Here is a 12466-nt window from a genome sequence, read left to right as displayed (position 1 = left end):
CCATCGCCTCCCCCTCCCCCGGCCCGGTACCTGTCTCGGCGGCGCGAGGCGGGTGGGCGGGATCCCGCGCCCGCGCGTGCGTGGGGGAGGCGGGGAGGCTGTCGGAGGAGGAGAGCGAGCGGCTGAGAGACGTCAGCGAGCGGCTCGTGTGCAGCAGGGACGCCTGCCTCGCCAGGTGGCGGAAGAGCGCACTGCGCCGCCTGCCGGATGGGAGGACTCACTGCAGGTCCCGCGCTATCCCGGTGCCCCGGTGCTGACCGGCCCGTCGCTCACCTCTCGTGGCCGCTTCCGGCGCCGCCCCGGCGGTTCCTGCGAGCCATTTTGGTCCGGGCGCTGCGGCGCCGAGCGGGTCCGAGGCGGATGGAGGTGTTCTCCAGGGGAGTGGTGCTCACCAACACCTTGGTACCGCTCTGCGGGGTGATTGGGAGTGCGGTGACCTCTGACCCCGCCGTGACCCCACGTGACATCACCGCGACCCACGAGCCAGCCGTGACCTCTGACCCCACCCTGACCTCTCATCCCTGGGGGCTTCTGGCTTCCGTGACCCCACATCTCACAACTCTTGACCCCCAATGACCCCACAGCCCGTGACCCCCCGTGACCCCTGAGATCCCATAGCCACAAACCCCACTGAGTGACCCATAACTTCACACCCCAGAACCCCACGACCCTCTCTCACACGACGCCACCCCCACGACCCCCTTAACCCCCGTGACCCCACACGACCCCACGCCTCACAGCCCCCCACCCCCCTCCCAAGCCCCCCCAGCCCCCCCCCCCCGCCTGCTGACCTTCAGGATGAGCTCCACCACCTCGGTGTGCACCAGGCCGTGCACGGGCTCCCCGTTGACGTGGGTGATGAGATCCCCTGCGCACAGCCCCGCCTCCTGCGCCGGGCCCCCCTCCTCCACGTGCTGCACACACACAGCCGTCACCCCATGGCCCCCACCGTGGAGACCCCGAAGCACGCAGTCACCTCAGGGCCCATATCCCCTCCACGGCCCCACGCGATGCCTGTGTCCCCATATCCCCCCCTATATCCTCTCCCTGCACCCACCCCCTCTCCACATCCCCCCACATGCACACTGCCACCCATATCTCCCCCCATGTCCCCACATCCCCCCATGACCCCATATCCCCCACGTCCCCTCCTTGTCCCCATATCCCCCCCTATATCCTCTCCCTGCATGCACCCCCTCTCCACGTCCCCCCACATGCACACTGCCACCCACATCCCCCCCACATCCCCCCATGTCCGCACATCCCCCCATAACCCCATATCCCCCACGTCCCCTCCCTGTCCCCATATCCCCCCCCGGTGTCCCCTCCCCACACCCACACCCTCTGCACATCCCCCCATGTCCCCACATCCCCCCATGACCCCATATCCCCTACGTCCCCTCCTTATCCCTATATGCCCCCCATATCCCCTCCCTCCACCCGCCCCCTCTCCACATCCCCCCCACACGCACATGGCCACCTACACCCCCCCACATTCCTACAACCCCCCATGACCCCACATCCCCCCACGACCCCCCATGACCCCATATGCCCCCCTATATCCCCTCCCTGTCCCCATATCCTCCCCCAGTGTCCCCTCCCCACACCCACCCCCTCTCCACATCCCCCCCACACGCACACTGCCACCCACATCCCCCCCACGTCCCCACATCCCCCCATGACCCCATATCCCCCACATCCCCTTCCTGTCCCCATATCCCCCCCCGGTGTCCCCTCCCCACACCCACACCCTCTCCACGTCCCCCCCACATGCATACTGCCACCCACATCCCCCCCACGTCCCCACATCCCCCCATGACTCCATATCCCCCACGTCCCCTCCCTGTCCCCATATCCTCCCCCAGTGTCCCCTTCCCCCACCCACACCCTCTGCACATCCCCCCCATGTCCCCACATCCCCCCATGACCCCATATCCCCCACGTCCCCTCCTTATCCCTACATGCCCCCCATATCCCCTCCCTCCACCCGCCCTCTCTCCACATCCCCCCCACACGCACATGGCCACCCACACCCCCCCACATTCCTACAACCCCCCATGACCCCACATCCCCCCACAACCCCCCACGACCCCCCACCCCCCCCCACCGTTCCCACTGACCCAGACGACGTGATGCACGCTGTAGACATCGCTGTCCCCCAGGTAAACCCGGATGGCGCGCAGAGTGAAGCCAAACTTCTTGCCGGGTCGTGGGATGGCGATGGGAGAACGGGGGGCAGCAACGGCGGGGGCCAATTCCCTGCCGGGGGACGAATCCCGCGAGGACGGATCCGAGGACAGCGAGCGTGGGGACATGGGGCTGCCCAGGGGAGAGGAGCCGGCCGCCTCCCCTGCACCCACCGTGACACCGTCATCAACGGGAGGGACAGCGGGACCCCCACCCTGGGGACAACGCCAGCCCCCAACGCCCTTGGGGACCCGGTCACCCCAGAGAGCAACGCTGGTTGTGGGGTCCTAAGGGACCAAATCACCCCAGGGGACCCTTGGGGCACTGTCACCCGCTGCCCCCATCACTGGAAGACCCCCACATTGGGGACCATTGGGACCTGGTCACCCCAGAGGACACTGCCAGCCATGGGGTCCTAAGGGACCAAATCACCCCAGGGGACCCTCGGGGCACCATCACCCACTGCCCCCATCACTGGGGGACCCCCACATTGGGGACACCACCGGCCCCTGCCACCCTTGGGACCCGGTCACCCCAGAGAGCAACGCTGGTTGTGGGGTCCTAAGGGACCAAATCACCCCAGGGGACCCCCAGGGCACTGTCACCCACTGCCCCCATCACTGGAAGACCCCCATATTGGGGACCATTGGGACCTGGTCACCCCAGAGGACACTGCCAGCCATGGGGTCCTAAGGGACCAAATCACCCTTGGGGACCCCACCGGCCCCTGCCACCCTTGGGGACCCTCGGGGCACTGTCACCCACTCCCCATATCCCTGGGGGACCCCCACATTGGGGACAGCATCAGCCCCCACCACCCTTGGGACCCGGTCACCCCAGAGAGCAACGCTGGTTGTGGGGTCCTAAGGGACCAAATCACCCTTGGGGACCCTGGGGGCACTGTCACCCACTGCCCCCATCCCTGGAGGACCCCCACCCTGGATACTTTGTGACCCCCGGGGGGGGGGGGGGGGGGTCCCACTCACCGCTGGGGATGATGACAGACAATGCGGTGGCCGATGCCGATTTGGTGACCTTTCCAGGTCCACGGGGGCTTCGTTTATCAGCCCCCCCCTCGGGGGTCACCCCTGGGTGTCGCGGCCTCCGCAGCCCCAGCTCGGTGCGGGGGGGGGGCTGCACCCGGTCCCCTAAAGGAAAGGACATGGAAGTGTTGGGGGGGGGTGACACACAGGGACCCCCCAGCACCCCAGGACATGGAAGTGATGGGGGGGAAGGAGGGGACACACAGGGACCCCCCAGCACCCCCCCCCCCCCAGCACCCCAGGACATGGAAGTGATGGGGGGGGGGGGGGGGAGGGGACACGCAGGGACCCCCCAGCACCCCCCCCCCCCCACAGCACCCCAGGACATGGAAGTGATGGGGGGGGGGGAGGTGACACACAGGGACCCCCCAGCACCCCCCCCCCCCCCACAGCACCCCAGGACATGGAAGTGATTGGGGGGGGGGGAGGGGACACACAGGGACCCCCCAGCACCCCCCCCCCCCCCAGCACCCCAGGACATGGAAGTGATTGGGGGGGGGGGGAGGGGACAAACAGGGACCACCCAGCACCCCCCCCCCCCACAGCACCCCAGGACATGGAAGTGATTGGGGGGGGGGAGGGGACACACAGGGACCCCCCAGCACCCCCCCCCCCCCCAGCACCCCAGGACATGGAAGTGATGGGGGGGGGGGGGGGAGGGGACACGCAGGGACCACCCAGCACCCCCCCCCCCCACAGCACCCCAGGACATGGAAGTGATTGGGGGGGGGAGGGAGGGGACACACAGGGACCCCCCAGTATCCCCCCCCCCACAGCACCCACCTGGCTCCTCTGGGGCGCTCTCGGTTGGGCCGTCGCGGGTTGGGACCCCATTGCGGGGGGGTCCAGGTTCCAATAGGGCCGAGAAGCGACGCCTGGCACCGGGTGGGGGGCTGCTGTCCCCCTCAGCTGGGGGGGGGTCAGGAGCCGGTGGTCGCTTCCTGCAGAAAGCAGAGAGCTGCTGGAAGGGGGGGGGGGGGGGGGCAACATCTGCGGACCCCCCCCCCTTAGAAACACCCTATGGCCCATTTAAGGACCCCTTTAGGGACCCATTGAGGGACCCATTTAAGGACCCATTTAGGGACCCCTTTAGGGACCCCTTTAGGGACCCATTTAGGGACCCATTTAAGGACCCATTTAGGGACCCATTTAAGGACCCATTTAGGGACCCATTCAGGGACCCATTTAAGGACCCATTTAAGGACCCATTTAGGGACCCCTTTAGGGACCCATTTAAGGACCCCTTTAAGGACCCATTTAGGGACCCATTTGAGGACCCATTTGAGGACCCATTTAGGGACCCATTCAGGGACCCACTTAAGGACCCATTGAGGGACCCATTTAGGGAACCTTTTAGGGAACCTTTTAGGGACCCATTTAAGGACCCCTTTAGGGACCCATTTAAGGACCCATTTAGGGACCCATTAAGGACCCCTTTAGGGAGCCATTTAGGGACCCATTTAAGGACCCATTTAGGGACCCATTTAGGGACCCATTTAAGGACCCATTTAAGGACCCCTTTAGGGACCCATTTGAGGACCCATTTAGGGACCCATTTAAGGACCCCACTGTACCAGGGTCCGATGCCCCCCCCGCCCCCCTTGCCCCCATACTCACAGCTCAGGGGACGCCGTGCGCCAGCCCCGCTCCCTGGCGATGCCGTCCCGCCGTCCCTCATCCCGCGGCCGTCCTTTGGCTGCCTTGGGCTCCGGTTGCTGAGAGAGCTGCTCCAGGCTGCTGTACACCTTGGGGGGGGGGGAACAGGGGGGAGAACAGGGGGGGAAAATGGGGGCGGCTGCGCTGGGATCCCACCGAGGATCCACACGAGGGTTGGCACAGCGTGTGAGCGCGTGCCGGATGAGGCTGAGCGCCGTCAACCTGTGCTGCACGTCCCCCCTGTGTCCCCCCCTGTCCCTCCCGTGTCCCCCCTGTGTCCCTCTCGTGACCCCCATGTCCCCCCTGTGTCCCCCCTATATCCCCCCTGTGTTCCTCCTGTGCCCCCCCTATGTCCCTCCCGTGTCCCTCCTGTGTCCCCCCTGTGCCCCCCCGTGTCCCCCCTGTGTCCCTCTCGTGACCCCCCTGTGTCCCCCCTATATCCCCCCTGTGTCCCCCCTGTGCCCCCTCTATGTCCCTCCTGTGTCCCCCCATGTCCCCGTGTCCCCCGTGTCCCCCCACACCCCCCTGTGTCCCCCCTGTGTCCCTCCTCTGTCCCCCCTGTGTATCCCTATGTCCTCCCTGTGTCCCCCATGTCCCCGCTGTGTCCCCCCTGTATCCCCCGTGTCCCTCCTGTGTATCCCTATGTCCTCCCTGTGTCCCCTGTGTCCCCCCTATATCCCCCCTGTGTCCCCCCTATGTCCCTCCTGTCTCCCCCCTATATCCTCCATGTCCCCCCTATGTCCCCCCTGTGTCCCCCCTATGTCCCCCCTGTGTCCCTCCTGTGTCCCCCATGTCCCCCCTGTGTCCCTCTTATGTCCCCCCTATATCCCCAGTGTCCCCCTTGTGTCCCTCCTGTGTCCCCCCTATGCTCCCCCTATGTCCCTCCTGTGTCCCCCCTGTGTCCATCCCGTGACTCCCCTGTGTCCCCCCTGTGTCCCCCGTGTCCCTCCTGTGTCTCCCCTGTGTCCCTCCTGTGTCCCCCCATGTCCCCCCATGTCCCTCCATGTCCCGCCTGTGTCCCCCGTGTCCCCCCTATGTCCCCCCTTTGTCCCTCCTGTGTATCCCTATGTCCCCCTGTGTCCCTCCTGTGTCCCCCGTGTCCCCCCTGTGTCCCTCCTATGTCCCTCCTATGTCCTCCTGTGTCCCCCGTGTCCCCCCTACATCCCCCCTATGTCCCCCCTGTGTCCCTCCTGTGCCTCCTGTGTCCCCCCTGTGTCCCCGCTCACCCCCTCCCCGTTGCCCCCACCTTGCTGAAGCGTGGGGAGCAGGAGGAGAACTGCCTGATCTCCACGGGTTCATCCTCCGTCGTGTCCTCGTCCTCATAGGAGGTGACGTGGGGGTAACGATCCGAGCGTGCTGTAGGGGGGGTGGGGGGGGGGGGCGAAATAAGGGCAAGGGGAGGGGGATGTGGGGAGGGGGCATCGAGTGTCCCTAAGGGGGGGGGCTCAGGTGACCCCATCAGAAAGGAGCCATCATGAAGCTTCCGTGGGGAAAGGGGAGCCATGGGGGGGTTCTAAGGGTTCCCAGGGGAGACAGAAGGGGGTTTCCTGGGGGGGGGGGTTCCATGGGGACCCCCGAGGGGGGGCTGGGGAGGGGGGGGGGGGGGTGTCACTCACTGTCAAAGTAGCTCGTGTCCTCCTCAGACTCCAGGTGAGGCACGAACTCAGCTTTCTGCCGTAGCAGCCCGGTCCAATCCAGCGCCGCAAAGAAGCTGTGAGCCTTCACCTCCTGCGCTCCGCCTGTGCGTGGGGGACATTGGGGGGGCCGTGGGGTGACGTGGGGTGACGCGGAGGTAAAGGGGGGGGGGACGCGGGGTTTGGGTCTCACCCGCCCCCAGGCGTCGCAGGGGGTCGGTCTGCAGCAGGCAGGAGATGAGGTGCTGAGCGTCGGGGGGCAGAGCCTCGTCCCCTTCCGGCCATAGGATCTCATCTGGAGGGCAGGTGGGGATATGGGGACGTGTGGGGCACAGGAGCCCAGCCGTGTCCCCATACAGGCGGCCAGCAGCCCTCTCTGCTGTCCCTAAGCTGGCAGTGCCCCACATCCCAACGCCCAGCCCATGTCCCCATTGCTGTCCTCGTGTCCCCACGTCCTGGAGGTGACCTTGTCCATCCCTCCGTCCCCAAACGGGAGCTGATGTGCACTGCGTGCTGGGATCCCCATACCCACAGTGACATCTGCCCCCCCATGCCCCCAGTGTCCCCATACCCACAGTGACATCTGCCCCCCCATGCCCCCAGTGTCCCCATACCCACAGTGACATCTGCCCCCCATGCCCCCAGTGTCCCCATACCCACAGTGACATCTGCCCCCCCATGCCCCCAGTGTCCCCATACCCACAGTGACATCTGCCCCCCATGCCCCCAGTGTCCCCATACCCACAGTGACATCTGCCCCCCCATGCCCCCAGTGTCCCCATACCCACAGTGACATCTGCCCCCCATACCCCCAGTGTCCCCATACCCACAGTGACATCTGCCCCTCTGTGTCCCCAATGTCCCCATACCCACAGTGACATCTGCCCCTCTGTGCCCCCAGTGTCCCCATACCCACAGTGACATCTGCCCCCCGTGCCCCCGGTGTCCCCACACCCATTATGACATTCCCTATCCCCTATGCGCCCCCCACCCCGTCCCCACGTCCCCGTACCCGAGATGACCTGCCCGAAAAGCTCTTCGGGGGTGTCCCCGAAGAAGGGGACGCAGCCCACCAGGAACTCATAGAGGACGATTCCCATCGCCCACCAGTCCACGGGTTTCCCGTAGCCCTGACGCAGGATCACCTCCGGCGCGATGTATTCGGGGGTGCCGCACACCTGGGGGCGGGCCCAGCGTTAGCCACGCCCCCGATCGCGCCCACAGACAGCAGCCATTGGCTACGCCCCTTGGCCACGCCCCTCCCCCCGTAACGCCCTCTGAACACACCCCTTGGCCACGCCCCCGGTCACGCCTTCTGAGCACACCCATTAGCTGCCCACCCCCTTTCGCCACGCCCCCTGGTCACGCCCACAAACAGCACCCATTGGCTGCGCCCCTTGGCTGCGCCCCCCGTCGATCATGCCCACAGACATCATTCATTGGCCACGCCCCTTGGCCACGCCCCCCCGGTAACGCCCTCTGAGCACAGCCATTGCCTACGCCCCTTGGCCACGCCCCCGGTCGCGCCTACAAATAACACCCATTGACTACATCCCTGTGGCCACGCCCCCGGCCACGCCTCCTGAGCACACCCATTGGCTACACCCCCACAAACAGCACCCATTGGCTGCGCCCCCCGCCGATCATGCTCACAGACATCATCCATTGGCCACGCCCATTGGCCACGCCCCCCGGTAACGCCCTCTGAGCACAGCCATTGCCTACGCCCCTTGGCCACGCCCCTTAAGCACACCCATTGGCTACACCCCCGTAGCCACGCCCCCGGCCACGCCTCCTGAGCACACCCATTGGCTACACCCCCCTTTTGGCCACGCCCACCTGCTTGTCGCGGAACTCCCTGGCGTCCTTCTCCATGTGCCCCTCGTACAGGTTGGTGGTGAGGCTCATCAGCCCCATCTTGGACAGCCCGAAGTCCGTCAGCTTCACGTGGCCCAGCGACGTGATCAGGAGGCTGCCGGTTTGAGGGGGGGGGGGATGGGGAGCAGCTGGGACCCCCCCAGAACTCCCCAAAGCCCCTTCCTCATCCCCCCCCCCCCCCTCCCCCGACCCCCCCCCTACTTGTCGGGTTTGAGGTCGCGATGCACGATGCCGTAGTTGTGCAGGTATTCCAAAGCCAGCACGGTTTCGGCAAAGTAGAGCCTTGCCAGCTCCAACGGCAGCGCCCCGATGTGCTTCAGCAGCGTGGCGCAGTCCCCGCCTGCGAGATGGAAACAGGTGATTATCGGGATATGAACCGCCCCATCTGCCCCATATCGCAACTCCCCCCTTCCCCCCAACCCAATATCGCGATGCCCAGCCCCGGATGGTAACACCCAACCCCACGTGGCACTGCTTCACCCCCTGCGTCGCAGCCCCACTTCCCATATCGCGGCACCCAACCCCCGTATCGCGACAGCTGGCTCTGTGTCACGACACCCAGCCCCACACTCTTGGCTCCCATCCCCATATCACAGCATCCATCCCCACATCGCAGCATCCACTCCCATATTGCGACTCCCACCTCTGTATCACAACTCCCACCCCTATATCGCGACTCCCACCCCCATATCGCGACTCCCACCCTTATATCGTGACTCCCACCCCTATATCACGACTCACACCTCTATATCAGAACTCTATATCACAACTCCTACCTCTATATCATGACTTCCACCCCCATATTGCGACTCCCACCCTTATATCACGACTCCCACCCCCATATCGCGACTCCCACCCCTATATCGTGACTCCCACTCCCCATATCACGACTCACACCTCTATATCAGAACTCTATATCACAACTCCCACCTCTATATCACGACTTCCACCCCCATATCGCGACTCCCACGCCCATATCGCGACTCCCACCCTTATATTGTGACTCCCACCCCCCATATCACGACTCACACCTCTATATCAGAACTCTATATCACAACTCCCACCTCTATATCGTGACTTCCACCCCCATATTGCAACATCCACCATTATATCGCGACTCCCACCCCTATATCACAACTCACACCTCTATATCGTAACTCCATATCGCGACTCCCATCTCTATATCACGACTCCCACCCCCATATTGCGACTCTCACCCTTATATTGTGACTCCCACCCCTATATCACGACTCACACCTCTATATCAGAACTCTATATCACAACTCCCACCTCTATATCACGACTCCCACGCCCATATCGCGACTCCCACCCTTATATTGTGACTCCCACCCCTATATCATAATTCACTCCTCTATATCAGAACTCTATATCACGACTCCCACCTCTATATCATGACTCCCACTCCCCATATCGCGACTCCCACCCCCATATCGCGACTTCCACCATTATATCGCGATTCCCACCCCTATATCACGACTCACACCTCTATATCGGAACTCTATATCACAACTCCCACCTCTATATCACGACTCCCACCTCTATATCATGACTTCCACCCCCATATCGCGACTCCCACTCCCCATATCGCGACTCCCACCCCCCTCACATCGCACCTTCCACGTACTCCATGACCATGCAGAGGTGGCGGCGGGTCTGGAAGGAGCAGAACATGCTGACGACGAAGGGGTTCTCAGCGAAGGTGAGGATGTCGCGCTCCACGAAGGCCTGCTGGACCTGGTTGCGCAGCAGCAGGTTCTGCTTGTTGATCTTCTTCATGGCGAAGCGCTGCCGCGTGGCGCGGTGCCGCACCAAATACACCGCCCTGCACACAGCAGCCGTCACGCCGGGACCCCCGCCCGGACCCCCACCCTGAACCCCCCCACCCCCCCCCGGCCCCCCACCCCACGCCTTCTCACCCGTAGGCGCCGTTGCTGATGAGTTTGATGGTCTCAAAGTCGTTTTCACCCGGTGGTTTCTTGGGTCTGGGGACAGCGCTGCGGGCCTGGGGGGATGGGGATGGGGGATGTGGGGTGATGTGGGGATGTGGGGGGTGGGGGTGATATGGGGTTATGGGGGGGGTGGGGGTGATGTGGGGACATGGGGTGATGTGGGGATGTGGGGGAGGTACAGGGTGATGTGGGGATGTGGGGGGGGTATGGGGTGATGTGGGGACGTGGGGTGATGTGGGGATGTGGGGTGATGTGGGGATGTCGGGGGGGTACGGGGTGATGTGGGGACATGGGGTGAAGTGGGGATGTGTGGGGGTTATGGGATGATGTGGGGATGTGGGGGGGCATGGGGTGATGTGGGGATGTGGGGTGATGTGGATGGGCATGGGGTGATGTGGGGATGTGGGGTGATGTGGGGATGTGGGGGGGGTACAGGGTGATGTGGGGATGTGGGGGGGTATGGGGTGATGTGGGGACGTGGGGTGATGTGGGGATGTGGGGGGGCATGGGGTGATGTGGGGATGTGGGGTGATGTGGGGATGTGGGGGTGATGTGGGGATGTGGGGTGATGTGGGGGGGCATGGGGTGATGTGGGGACATGGGGTGATGTGAGGATGTGTGGGGGTTATGGGATGATGTGGGGATGTGGGGGGGCATGGGGCGATGTGGGGATGTGGGTTGATGTGGGGATGTGGGGATGTGGGGGGTCATGGGGTGATGTGGGGACGTGGGGTGATGTGGGGATGTGGGGGGGGTATGGGGTGATGTGGGGACGTGGGGTGATGTGGGGATGTGGGGGGGGTATGGGGTGATGTGGGGACGTGGGGTGATGTGGGGATGTGGGGTGATGTGGGGATGTCGGGGGGGTACGGGTGATGTGGGGACATGGGGTGAAGTGGGGATGTGGGGGGGTTATGGGATGATGTGGGGATGTGGGGACGTGGGTTGATGTGGGGATGTGGGGTGATGTGGGGATGTGGGGGTTATGTGGAGTTGTGGGGTGATGTGGGGTGGTATGGGATGATGTGGAGATGTGGGGTGATGTGGAGATGTGGGGTGATGTGGGGATGTGGGGTGATGTGGGGTGGTATGGGATGATGTGGGGTGATGCGGGGACACAGAGACCAACCCGGTGCCCACCTCAGCCCCCTCCTCAGGCTCCGGGGTGTTGCAGCCGCCGCTGTCGGGCTCCTCCAGGTGCACCACATCTGCAGGGACACGGGATGCCACACGTGTGTGCACAAAGCTCTACACGCTTCAACACGCGTGTGCTTCCCGTGTGACTCCGCGTGCCTACCGGGGAAGGGGTCCCTTGCCAGCCCCAGCTGCCCTATGATGTAGCGTGGGATGTCGGCCTTCAGCAGCCCCTGCCCCTCGGCCGCCGTCAGCAGCTGGTAGAACTCAGCAGGGTCGAATTCCTGCGGACGCACATGGGCTGTCACGCGTGTGTCACGCGTGTGCGCGCAGCCGCGGCACGCCGATAGATACACATGTGGGTCCTTGTGAGAGGGAGAGCCCACCGAACGCGTGTGTGTGCAAAATCAGCTGCGTGCTCGCACGGCTCGTGGATCTGCTCGCATTACGCACACGCGTGTGCTTCCCGTGTGCTCCCACCCCCCTGCCTGCCCCGGCGGCTCTCAGGACATGCAGTGACATGGAGCGGTCCCGGCACGTTGTCACGGCAACGGAAGCCCCGCCTCCCCCATCCGGATTGGCTGAGCGGTTGCCACGGTGACCAGGAAGGATGGGTCCTGTGGGGTGTTTGGGGCGGTGTGGGGTGAAAATGGGGGTCTGGGGGTTTCTTTTTGGGGGTGGGGTGGGGGGGTCCCGGGTCTGACCAGGCATTCCAGCAGCCGCGCGGGGCGGGAGATGATGATGAGGAGCTTCTTCACCAGCTGCGTGATGAAGGCCACCTCCTCTGATTCCGAGCGCTCGTAGGCCTGGGGGGTGCAAAGGGGGCTTGGGAGGTGGGGGGTCCCAGTGGCACCCAGGGGTGGGGGGTATTTGTTGGGTGCCCCTTGGGTGACACTGAGGTCCTTTGGGTCCTACTGAAGACTGTTGGGTGGCATTGGGTCCCCATTGGGTCCCACTGGGTGAC

General features: G+C 64.6%; 1 protein-coding gene across 1 annotated transcript; it reads right to left on the bottom strand.

Annotated features, from left to right (window-relative positions):
* Positions 1-30: 30 nt before the first annotated feature.
* Positions 31-12308, bottom strand: LOC306957680 (microtubule-associated serine/threonine-protein kinase 1-like; the record flags this gene model as incomplete). The annotated part of the gene is made up of 18 exons (XM_079551153.1): positions 31-200; positions 274-410; positions 792-914; positions 2121-2350; positions 3174-3335; positions 4014-4171; positions 4848-4975; positions 6133-6242; positions 6503-6625; positions 6714-6815; positions 7533-7698; positions 8360-8492; positions 8600-8738; positions 10033-10241; positions 10336-10421; positions 11509-11576; positions 11666-11786; positions 12207-12308. Coding segments are annotated over 18 exons (2467 nt in total), but the record flags the coding sequence as incomplete, so codon positions are not given.
* Positions 12309-12466: the final 158 nt, after the last annotated feature.

This window comes from Tetrao urogallus (genome assembly GCF_951394365.1).
Source record: "Tetrao urogallus genome assembly, contig: scaffold_303, whole genome shotgun sequence".
Classification (NCBI taxonomy): domain Eukaryota; kingdom Metazoa; phylum Chordata; class Aves; order Galliformes; family Phasianidae; genus Tetrao; species Tetrao urogallus.
This window is presented reverse-complemented; position numbering and strand designations above follow the sequence as displayed.